The sequence below is a fragment of the Rousettus aegyptiacus genome, unplaced genomic scaffold (genome assembly GCF_014176215.1).
Source record: "Rousettus aegyptiacus isolate mRouAeg1 unplaced genomic scaffold, mRouAeg1.p scaffold_m13_p_4, whole genome shotgun sequence".
Lineage (NCBI taxonomy): Eukaryota > Metazoa > Chordata > Mammalia > Chiroptera > Pteropodidae > Rousettus > Rousettus aegyptiacus.
Window position 1 is genome coordinate 130,445,096 of NW_023416307.1, and position 12,460 is coordinate 130,457,555.

Genomic DNA, 12,460 nt, shown 5'->3' on the forward strand with positions numbered 1-12,460 from the left:
CATTAAATTTGGAGGAGGAAAGGCCTCTGCGTTCTTATTTGTCCGTAGCGATTAACGTGACTTTGTTGTCTTTAAAATTGAAGTCTCCAGCTCTGACTCTGACTAAAATTTAACAGCCCACCACCCAGAGGTCATGGTTTTTCCCCTAACACAGCCTAGTCACGGGATTCAGCCGGCCCGCGTTGCTCAGCGACAGCGCCTATCTCGACTGTGATTTGCTGGGGTGGGTCCGCCCCTGGCCTTGCACTTTCACTTCAAGTAACTTCTTTAGAAAGAAGTGTCTCTGCGGCTTGCGGCAATAGTCATGGAGACCCGTGCCTCCAGCGAACCCGAAGTGGCGGAAGTGCTGCCCCAACATAAGTTCGACTACAGGTCCCTGGAGGCCTACCTAAACCAGCACTTACCCAGCTTTGCAGCCGAGCCCGAAGCCAAACTGACGGTGGCCCAGTACAGGTATTGGCACCGACCTTCTCCAACAAAAACAAATCTATGCATCGTGCTTTTTCCCTCTTCCTTTGGATTGGGTGGGTTACTAATTCACCCCACCATAGTTTCTTTTCATATAATTACGCACTCTGCTGGCGGGAGCTGCCATCACCTGTCACCAACTTTCCGTTCTGGTATTAATTCGAGGACTGTAATGGAAGCTCTGTGGGATATAAAAAAAGCTTTATCTCAACTTTTGTCCTATAATCATTAGATTTTTTTTTTCTTTTTTGAGAAGCAGATGTAATTCCATTATAATTGGCTGTGTTGATGAAGGTGCTTAATGGTAGCAGCACGGGGATCCGAATTCTAATTCTAATTCGCAGCACCACTTTGGCCTTTAGTTCTTTTTGAAGTGAGAGAATAGAACTGGATGACAGTCCTGGGAGTGCGGCTTTATAAAATAAACTTCTAAAAATAGTCGTTTTATAAAAATTAAAAAAAAAATTTAAAAAGTTACAAAACCGGTCTTGGCTTCCACAAAAGTAGACCTGCCACCTACTGACAGGGAATTTGAATATGTTCCATAAATTCTGATAGTTTCGTAATCTGTGATAAATACCTGCCAGGTCTGAGTAATCCTGGTAAGTAAATAAAATAATAGTAGTGAAAGGCCTTGAACATTACAACAGAACCACATACTTGTGGCATTTACAGGGTCCGGTAGAACACTTTGGACTTTCCCACGTGCAGTGACTTCTTGCAACTGGTTATATCCGTTAGTAGGACCCTAAAAGCTGTGCCCAGAGGACTGCTGCCAGAGATAATGGCTCCTGTGAAGCATGAGGCTTCTAAGCCAGGGTGGCACCCATACTCGCCCATTGTGGGTTCATTTCTTCAAACCTGAGCTGTCACCAAAGGAACACAGGAGTCATAGAGTAAATCCTAGTCTGATAAATGGATTACTGTGTGGATTCCCCTGAGGAAAGTCATCTGATGCTGCCATGCTGGCATACTGTGTTTCCTGTCTTCATATGCTTCTAAGTGAACCGATGCCCAGAGTGGCCTGTTAGGGTCTTGTGAGACTGACGGTATAGTCAAAGCCTTCTCTGACCAAGTGAGTGTTTCTTACCACACATATAAATGCAAAAATTTCATCTTTGTTAATTAAGGTTGGACAAATCAAAAGTGCCACCTCTTTGGTTATAGGTTAATACATTTCTTTAAGCACCAAATGCCCAAGTCCTAAACAAAGCACCATCACTGGATAGGCTGCATGGGGGGCGCTAGGGTCTTACAGGAGGACGCTGAGTTCTCAGAGTGAGGACTGGAGGCAAGGCTTTTTCCCAAGCAGAAGTGCCTGAGATATCCATTGCTCCTCTGTTAAGCCCTCCCACCTTCCAGCATGCAGACTCAGTGCCGCCATAGCTGAAACACCATCAAACTGGGTAACAAGAGGATTCCCTGAAACTCCACCTCCCCCAACTCACGACCCCACCCAAGCCATATCCAGTTGTGTTCTCAGCGAGTCAGGTGCTCCTTGCTAAGCAGCACTAAGACTCACACTGGTGGCAACTGGCCTCGGGTTTTGGTGTGGTTTCTTGAGGCAACTATAAGCACAGCATCTGTGGATTTCTTGCTGAATCTTAACAGGTAGCCCCAGAAAGGGCACAGGATGGGGTTAAACTTGACCTGCAGCTGAACCCCTCTCAGGATTGTGCCACTGGACACCTACTACACAAAGCTACTCTAATTAAAGACCAGGAGACTTAGGAGCTTTGCTTAGTACACAGAAACAGGCAAGAAAGGTAGCCAAAATGGAAAGACAAGAGAAAAGCAGTTAGTTACCTACAAGGGAGAACACATAAGACTGGCAGCTGATTTCTCAAAAGAGAAAGGTCAGAAGGGCTTGACACCAAATATTCAACATGATGAAAACCCAAGATCTACAACAAAGAATACCTATCCAGAAAAGCTATTATTTAGAGTCAAAGGACAGATAAAGAGCTTCCCAGACAAAAATAAGCTACAGGAATTTATCAACGCCAAGTCAGTATTACAGGAAATGTTGAAGGAACTTCTTTAAGAAGAAAAAACATATATCAAAAACATGAATGAAGAATGGAGTGAAAGGTTGAAGAAGTGCAAATTAGTAGTTGACAGTTGTGCACAGGGATTGTGGCAGAAGGAATGCAGTTGGATTTAATATGACTAAGTGGAGGGCCAAGGAAGGGAGGGAGCAATTGGGGGGATTGTTTTATGAACATTATAGATATCTAACCAATGTACTGTATTCTTGAAACTAACTTAAGTAAATAAATCTATATTAAAAAATGGTAATAACTACATATTTATCAAAAAGTACCTCAAATGGAAAAGAACTAAGTGCTCCAACGAAAAGATAGAGTGGCTGAATGGATAAGAAGACAAGACCCCTACATATACTGCCTACAAGAGACTCACTTTAGATTAAAAGACACACACAGAGTAAAAGGAAGGGGATGGAAAAAAGATATTGCCTTAATGGACCTAGAGGGTATTGCACTGAATGAAGTAAGTCAGAGAGAGAAAGACAAATATTGCATGATTTCACATATATGTGTAATCTGAAGAACAAAATAAACAACATCAACGAAAATGGAAATTCAGATACAGAGAATATTTTCAAGGCTACTATATGGGAGAGGGGTAGGGGGATAGTGAAAAAGGGCAAAAGGAATAACAAGTACAAAATAGACATGGAGATATAAAGTGTAGCATAAGGAAAATTAATAAATATGTAAGGGGTAGAGGGGTAAGAAATATATTTAGTGGTGTGATAACTGTGAGTTACATAGATCTCTAATCACTATGCTATACAAGTGAAACTAATATATTGTATGCCCACTATAATTGAAAAAGCTCACTGAGTTGTACAATATAAATATGAGCAAATTGTCTACTATATTTCAATAAAGCTGAAAATAAAGTTTTTGTAAGGTTCATGTCAACTTCACTCTTTACAGCATCATAAATAAATTATTCCATGTCAAGATAGACACATAGCTTGAGGAGGTCCTATTTCCTGATCATTGGCAATGATCTGCAGTTTCTTATGCTAAAATGCACCTGCACAGGATTAGATGATACCAAGATCAGTGCTCTTTGATTTGATTTTTAGGGAGGATAGGTCTAGCTTGTAAGAGAAAGATGTAGACATTGGAGCTGCTGCTGCATTTAGTCTGAACCCTTGTTCTTTGTGGATTGAGGCTGGAGGCCTAGAGAGGAACTTTGAAGAAAGTACTTCAGGGATTGATTCTTATGTTTAGTTTAAGGCCTCTCTTTCATGCTGTTGGATTCTTTAAAAGTTTGGTAATTCTAAACTGCTCATATTGTAAATGAAGGTGAAGATCAGATAGTTTTAGTAGCTCGAGTGTATTCCCTTTGTTTGTGTGAGAATTTCTGTTCACTTGGTGGAGAAAGTCAGTGTCCTGGTATAAGTTACCTGGGGCAATGTTGCACTTTTCTGGTCGAGATATTCACTCTAGAACCTTATCAGAATTCCCGTTGTAGAGAGTTGTACTTAGGTGCCAACCTTGGTCACACCAATGGGGGTTATCTCTCCAATAGCAGATAAGGAGACACTAACACAGCTGTTCCCATATTTGTTGCCATCTGCTTTTATCATTTAAAAACTTATGTTCAGACATGCTGTACCACCCCTCTTGGCCTTCAACATTGAAATCAATTTATTTTCATTTTTGTGTTTCTTCTGACATTTCAGTAGGATTTGGGGAAGAAGGTAAATATATTTTTATAACTTACCATTTCTCTACTCTTCTAGATCAGGATATTCCAATCCAACCTTTTATCTCCAGAAGGGCTTTCAAAAATATGTACTCAGGAAAAAACCATCTGGTCCACTTCTTCCTAAGGCACATAAGGTATGGTATACAAATACAATGATACATTCTTTGTTGAAAAATAATGCAGTTTTTACAGATAAAAACAATTTAAATTTCTTTTAAATTCATGATTATTAAATATTAGAAAATACATTTTATTTCTTAGATGAAAATTTTGTTTGAATTGTATCCCACCTTTCTGCCTTGAAAAAGGAATTGAGGCTGAAATCTAAATCTATCTTTCAGGTATTAATCTTGATCAGCACCCAGTCCTCTTGTGGATTTTATTCCTTCCTGTATAATTGGCTAGAAATATCATCATCCAGTGAATCAATATTTTCAGTGTTACTCATTCATAAGTGTTTTGTACTTTAGTTATATATTTAAATTATATTTTTAAATGTATATTATTATATCTACTCACTGAATTATTCTGAAATATTTCTATGACAATACCCTGATCTTTTGGTGATAAAAAGGAATATTTAATCATCTTATAGTATTCTCTAAATATTAGACTTAGTAAGAATTATAAAAGATTTTTGTTAAAAATTGAGTCTTTCTGTTTTCAGAAAATATACTATCTATAGATTTTTAGAGAAGAAAACAGGAGAGGATAGAAATCAAAGCCCTGAAGAATATGAAAAGCACTATTCATATTTACAGTATTATTATAATCATATGTCACAGGTGCTTCCCCGGCCTAGATGACTGGGGAAGGTCTGTTGAGGAGTGGGCTTACCATCACAGTAATGCAGAGTGCTGGTTCTGACTTTCTTAGTCCCACATCATGTTCCCAGACACATGAAATATTTTTGGATGCTTAAGATCAAAAAGTTGGGTAACTTTTATTAAGCCTCAATGTGGCACAACTCAAGGAGAATACCTACACAGATATTTATGCCCCCGAAAGCAGCTCTTATTGTCTCTCTTTTTGATAACATCCTATCAGAAGACATCAGAATATAATATATAATGAACTATATAATATATAGTTCAGGGATCTAGAATACTTTATTTCAACTTTTTTCATTTTTTCCCAAGTCTGCATAGAAAAAAGCAATGTTTCCATACTATCATTGACTTAATGACTCCCTAACCCTTTTGTCTCCACCACCATCCCACCCCATCCCCATTTCCAGCAGCAGGATGGTTATAAACACTTCTTTCCGACAGCAATGGCACAGATGGCTTCTCTTACTTTGGTCATGGATTTAGTCACTTTCTGCTCTAGCTACTGCAGCAGTTGCTGCTTTATCCCTGCAGTCTCAAAGTGAGCTTCATGGTTTCTTCTTAGAAGTGATCACTCACCACTACCTGAGTCTGGGGCAAGGGGACTTTGCGTGCAGATGAGTTGGCATCTCAGCTCTGTTAGCTGTGTCCACAGGTCCCGAGTGATAGGCCCATACACCTGACCTGGCTGAGGATGCATTTTTTTTTCACTCTCTTATTTGGGCTCCTGATTCAGCACTGGCTTGCTTCTCATTTCCTTCTTTCCCTACAGTTATCTTGAGCTTCACAGCAGCCCCAAGCACCAAGGATTCTTATACCCCTGTCTTGGAAACAAGTTTCCTCCATTGATCTCCACAAAGAGCAGGTGCTTTTCCCTTCTACCAGTACTCACTGGCCTCCCCAGCATCCTGTAGCTGACTGTGCCCAAAGCATTAGAATAGATGCTCACCTGAGCCTCCTGGGGAGATATGAGAGAAAGAGTTAGCCAGTCATCAGGGAACAGGTGGGAACAAAGGAATGTTTTACGATGATATCTTTGAGATATTGGGGTCAGGAACTGTTGCTTTCATATTACTGGAGCCAGGATTAAGCTTCATGAATGTGTCTATCTTTTTAGCCTAATAAAATTATTTTTTAGTGCTGGCCTAATTTATAATTATAATAATTGCACTAAGACTAAGACTATGTTTAAGGGAAATAATCAGAAAATTATTATTCTCTGGGTTATTTGTTGATACTATTTCAAAATTCTATTCTTAATGTTCACTCACAAGTAGTTATTAAATTCCTGTTTCTGATTTTTAATAATCTATCATCCTATTTAGATTGATAGAGAATTTGAAGTCCAGAAGGCTTTAATTTCAGTTGGATTCCCTGTTCCCAAGCCTTTGTTGTACTGCAGCAATGCTTCTATTATTGGAACAGAATTTTATGTGATGGAACATGTGCAGGTAAATTAACAATCTTACTTTGTTGTTGCTTTTATTTTTAATTATAAAATTAGATGCTAATAAGTGGTAATTTATTAGTCAATATTTTAGGTAATTAGTTTGCTTTTCAATGGCTTAAACTTTAGTTTTAACCTAAGCACATACAATGTGGGAGGGATGAAATAGACTAAGAGCAAATTTAGTTTTCAGGGCATATTGACTTGTTCTTAAATTTTCCTCCAGGTGTCAGTAAAGAGCCATATGTAATGGCAATAACCAAACTGCCTGTCAGCATGGGGGGAAAATTAGTCCAAATAGAAAATCAGTCTATTAAGAACAATAAATTCAAACTGTATTAAATTTTTTTTTTGTAAAAATTAACTTGAAAGTAGTTTTTGTCTTTTAAGTTCATCTTGGCATATATCGTATTTCTCTTTGGTGTATATACTCTTACACATGTTTCACAAAAGAACATTTTTCTAGCACGTTTTGCAAAGAATTGATTTTGATTGCAAAACTGTTACCTTGATCTTCTTTTATAGGCAGTATGAGATAATGATACAGCAAAAAATCGGCTGAAAATATTTGTTTTAAATTATCTGTTGTAATTGCTTTCATAGGGTCGAATCTTTCGTGATGTCACAATTCCTGAAGTTAGCCCAGCAGAACGCTCAGCCATATATGTGGCAATGGTAGAAACCCTGGCTCAGTTACATTCCTTGAATATACACTCATTGCAGCTGGAACGATATGGTATAGGTCCTGGGTACTGCAAAAGACAGGTAATGCATCCACATAAAGAGCTTTCTTTTCTCAAGTTCTTGGAAATAACATATTCTTAGTCAAATTAAAAAAAAATTTTCTGACATTTGTCTATAACTTTTAATATCAGTTTTCAGATTAACTTGTGTTTTAAGCATAAAATAATTGTGTATTTTTAAATTAGGTTTTGTTCAGCAAAAGCTTCTGTAACTGACAACATGTACCTGAATTTTCCAACATATTTTCTATACAATTTTCTTTAAGTTAGGTTAACAGACATTTTTTAAGCATGACTGTGTGTTTAATATGTGGTTGGTGCTGTGTTAAATACAAAATAAAAATAGAAATAAGTTCTCCTAAAGAAACTTAAGGTCATTTTTGAGAGTACTGTACATGAATCTAATTTATATGAAACTTGAAAGTGGTTTAAAAATATATGTAATCTAGTAGTGAATTGTTTGGTGCTCATCATGAGAACTGTTCCATTCAGAGAGTGGATATCAGTATGCCCTTGCTTAAGTGGGGAGTGTTTCCTGGGAGAAAGAGATCTTACACTTGTGTACTTAAGGAAGGATAAAATCTAAAGTAGTAGGGAAGAGATGGTGCACATTTCATATTAAACAACAAGACCAGATGTGGATAGGATTGTTTTCCTTTGCGCTTTTCAGAGGAGCTTAGGGGAGAGAGAAGGGAGCTAAGGTTTAGCGGGCGCTCACTATATGCCAGTTCCCATGCTAGGTAAATTGTGGACCTACTCTTTTTTAATCTTTGTAACAGCTCTAAGACATAGGCATTATTACTTCTGTTTTACCCATGAGGAAACTGAGGCTTGCCATTATCAAGCAATACACACTTAAGTGGCTTATACATAATTTAAACCCAGGTCTATATGATTCCAAAGATGAAGCTCTTTATAGCACTAGGGTAGGTAAGGAGAAAGAGGGTCAAGTATGTGGTGATGGAGAGAGATTGGACTTTGGGTGATGAACACACAACAAAATATATACATGATATATTATTGAATTACACACTTGAAACCTATAAATTTAGTTAAAAATAAATTAACAGAGTTATTTGGGGGAGTGGGGAGAGAGATAAATATAAACAGATAAGTAATAATGTCTCAGTTAATGGAGGACTTTGAGAATAGGTTGATTTGTTTGCATTCAATTCTAAGAACAATAAAAAGTCTTTGTATTCCTCATATCTATAATATATTTAGAAGATTCTATAGGTAATAAGGTATTCAGATGAAAAGTAAAATTCTCCCTTCTTTTTCTAGGCCCTGTATTCCCTTTTCCAGTGACTGTTTCTTGTGACCTTTCCGGAAATTTTCCATGCATACTTATTTATGCATATATGTGTGTGTGTATTTGTATGCATTTTTTTTCCTTCCAAAGTAGTTACCAAAAAAGACCAGAACACACATCTCTTGATTCCTAGGCCAGTATTGTGCATGTGTGTTAAAAAAAATCTATGTAAGTAAAATGGAACTAGTTGTAAGAGATACTTAAATGTTTAAGTTTTAGGCTGATACTATATCATAGTCATTTGTCTTGAGCATTTAGGAATAAAACCAAATTTGATATCATTGAATTTTGTTTTAATTTAAAAATTGTTGGATCTTGCATTCCATTTTCAGCTCTATCATTTTCCTTATTTATGTATCTTTAGGTATCAACCTGGACAAAGCAATATGAAGCTGCAGCTCATCAGGACATCCCTGCCATGAACCAGCTATCTGACTGGCTAATGAAAAACTTACCAGATAATGATAATGAAGAAAATTTGATCCATGGAGATTTCAGACTAGACAACATAATTTTCCACCCTAAAGAGGTACTTTAAGCCATGTTTACAGTAAATTATTTAGCTCTGAATTAGAGCACAAGTACTAAGGAGTCCAACCTGTCCTCACTCTTCTCCTATATTCAGGACTATCCACCACTCAAAACTTTTAGAAATGAGTCCTGTGGATTTTCTGGCATAAGTAACTGCCTACCTTTAAGGATGAGTCTAATCTTGAGTGATATTAGATTTACTGTTTAAATAGGATTTGAGAATTTACATGCATGTTGCTGTTTTCTTCAAAAACATTTTTCATCTAAAAATATGTAGTTTATAAATGTTCATGTTCTTTCTTCTGGTTTGTTTTCATTTCTTTTTCCTATCTCATGAAGAATTTTTAATTTGATTATTATAAGTTAAGGGAAAAAAAAACAACAGAATTCCGAAAGCCTTATTTGAGACCTGAAGAATTGCATGAGATTAATGTAACCTTGCTTTGCTTAATGTATACAGTGTAATCTTTATAAAGAGTACAACAGATCAAAACTATAACCCTCCTCCTGTGAACACTGACAGTGAGGACTACCTAGAATTGGAGGAGTGTGGTGGGAATGAGGAAACTACTTTAATTCTCCTCTCACCTATGTGCCTTTGGGCAAGACACTTGGCCCTTAGTATTCTGACATTAATGTGAAAGATCTATAGTTCTCTGAGTCCTGCTTCTTAGAGGATGGTTTTCTAGGTCTGTTAGTTCTCTCAGAATGCTAAGCTCCTTTAGGGCAGGAATAGCTGCTCTAAATTAATGTACTAAATTTCTGGGTTTTCATATTCTTTTTCTATAGAAAAAGGACATGAGGAAAATAGCATTATAAATTGCATTGTTGTCATAATTCAAAGTATTACTATATCAATTGAAAGTTCAAATATAAGGACATATGAGCACATTAACCAACAAGATCAAATTTTTCCTAAAACAGTCAATTTTATTATTAAAATTAAGTATGTTAATTGTGTATGTGTATAATCTTTTGTTAATGGCACTGATGATTTTTTATTCCTTATTTTTTATTTTTATTAAAATGTAGCTAAAATGCAATATTATATTAGTTTCAGGTGTACACCATAGTTATTTGACACTAAAGAAGTGATCACCATGATAAGTCCAGCAACCACCTGACACCGTACAGTTCTATCACATTATTATTGACTATATTTCCAATGTTATACATTACATCCCTATGACTTGTTTGTTTTATACCTGGAAGTGAATCTCTTATCCTTTTCCCCCCTCCACCCCCTGCCCCTTTTTTGACTTTTTGATTACAGTTGACATTCAGTATTATTAGCAATGATGAATTCTGAGTTCTAACTTTGTTAAATATAGAGTAAGAGAATTAAAGAATGCTAATTTATAACCTGGAAAAATAGTAAATGTTTATAACTTAAAATAGCAGAATCTGATCTATTTTTGAACTATATCACTTGTTTCATTAATATTTTAGGAGACTATATGAATGTCAGAGCTCTCTATGAGTTCTGTAACTATAGTTCGTTTCTATTCATTACTTAAGCAAAGAAAAAAAAATTAAGACTTAGATCTCCTGAATTATGTGTTGTCTACTAAAATGTTTAAATTTTAGGATTAGAATCATATGTTGAAAGTAATGGCAAACTACAGTAAGTACCCAAAAGTTATTTTTTTAATATTTAATCTCTTATTAGAAAGTTATTTCTTATAGGATTAAAGTTTGCCAACAAGTATCATCTTCCTTTAGACAAGTAGAATAATCAATAGTTAGGGGGAGACTTTAAGAAAAAAACCAACTGGTAAAGGCACAGCTTTAAACTATTTAGCTGCCATACTAATTTGTTACATATATCATTATTATTTAATGTTTTAGGATTATGTAGTAGCTAGTAAGATGTCTTCTACTTTATACCCAGTAATTCTATAATTATTAGTTTTAATCAGTTTCTGCCTCTTATAAATATTGTAGCTAATTTTTTATGGAATTAATATATGGTTGGCAGAGTATAAGTCAACTAGCATTTACTCATTACCAATTATGTGCTCTGATCATGGTGTTGGGACGGAAATACAGCTCTTAATAAGCTCAAAATGCAGATGGAGATAAAAGATATTCAGGAACACCAGAGATCAATATATACCCAATTGCTAAAGTGTGTCATACAAAGCAAACTACAGGAGCAGTCAAAGAAGAAAAGATACCCACTATATACTGGCATTAAGAGCTTTAAAATTTTAGAATTTAATTTTAGTTAATAGTTTATCTTTTCCACCTCACTTAAAAATTTTTTGTAACTGAATAGGAAATTAGACTTTCTTTTTTTATGACTGCACTCCACAAATTGGTGTTGAATATGTGTGTGTGTGTGTGTGTATACACACACACACACACACACACACACACAAATGCTCACCTGTATATATTCCTAGGGATATGATAGAAAGCTTTTTATTTTTCCTTTGAGGGTAAGGATTATGTCTAATTTTTTTCTTTCCTTTGCCTCTAAATTCTATATGGTAGATACTCAATAAATATGGACCTCCTAGACTATGAGCGCCTTTATAGTGATTGTATCTTATTCATTTATGTGGCAGGTGGTTACATGTTTCTGCATGAATCTATGTTGAAAGAAATGATTTTACTTAATCACTATTTCCATCTCATATTTATACTTAATTTTTATTCTCTAGCAGTGTGACCTTAAAGCAAATTATTTAACTCCTCTCTGTCCTTCAATTTTTATTTTAACTTTTATTTTGAAATAATTAAACTCAAAAGAATTTGTAAAAATAGCACAGAGGAGTCCTGTGTACCCATCATCCAGATTCCTCAAATGGATCTCACAGAACTATAGTATGTTATCAAAGCCAGGAAATTCACATTGTGTGCCTTTTAAATTGGGAAGAAAACACCAGAATTTCAGAGTTGCTATTTTTCTATTCTGTTTTTCTAAGGCTATCAATCTCTATTCTTTAGAAAAATATTAAGATAAAAGTAATCATTCATGATATTTACTAAAACTTGGTGATGGTAGGGGATGACTAAATCATGGGAGACTTTTAAATTTTACATTCCTGTAATGTTTAAGTTTTGAGGTTTTATTGAATTTTTTTGTTGTTAATTTTTTTTTTTTAATGACTACAGCACCTGGTATTCCTAGGTGGTCTCTCATCCAAGTACTAACCAGGCCCAACCCCGCTTAGCTTCCGAGATCAGATGAGAATAGGCATGTTCAAGGTGGCATGGCCATAGAGTTGAATTTTTTTTTTTTGAAAAACAGCATATTTTATTTTTATCATCAGAAAACCAAACAAGAAAGAAAATAAAAACAATTTTAACTGAGAAATCTTCCAAGAATGTGTGTGGTTAGCCAGTCAAGGGTTACTAAAGGGTATGGCAAAACAAAAGT

The 12,460-nt window shown here is 35.8% G+C and overlaps 1 protein-coding gene and 1 pseudogene across 2 annotated transcripts in view; one reads left to right on the forward strand and one right to left on the reverse strand.

The window, feature by feature from the left end:
* Nucleotides 1-275: 275 nt before the first annotated feature.
* The window catches only part of ACAD11 (acyl-CoA dehydrogenase family member 11), a 65,037-nt gene continuing 52,852 nt past the window's right edge, over nucleotides 276-12,460 (forward strand). Inside the window, exons 1-5 of one of the 2 annotated variants that reach the window (XM_016140301.2) lie at nucleotides 276-453; nucleotides 4,250-4,349; nucleotides 6,368-6,493; nucleotides 7,093-7,254; nucleotides 8,909-9,073. In XM_016140301.2, the coding sequence (XP_015995787.2) occupies nucleotides 305-453; nucleotides 4,250-4,349; nucleotides 6,368-6,493; nucleotides 7,093-7,254; nucleotides 8,909-9,073 (702 nt within the window). In that variant the 5' untranslated portion in view covers nucleotides 276-304. The remainder of the gene's footprint in view (nucleotides 454-4,249; nucleotides 4,350-6,367; nucleotides 6,494-7,092; nucleotides 7,255-8,908; nucleotides 9,074-12,460) is intronic. The other variant, XM_016140300.2, reaches the window with a different exon arrangement.
* On the reverse strand, nucleotides 12,187-12,305 carry LOC118602693 (annotated as a pseudogene).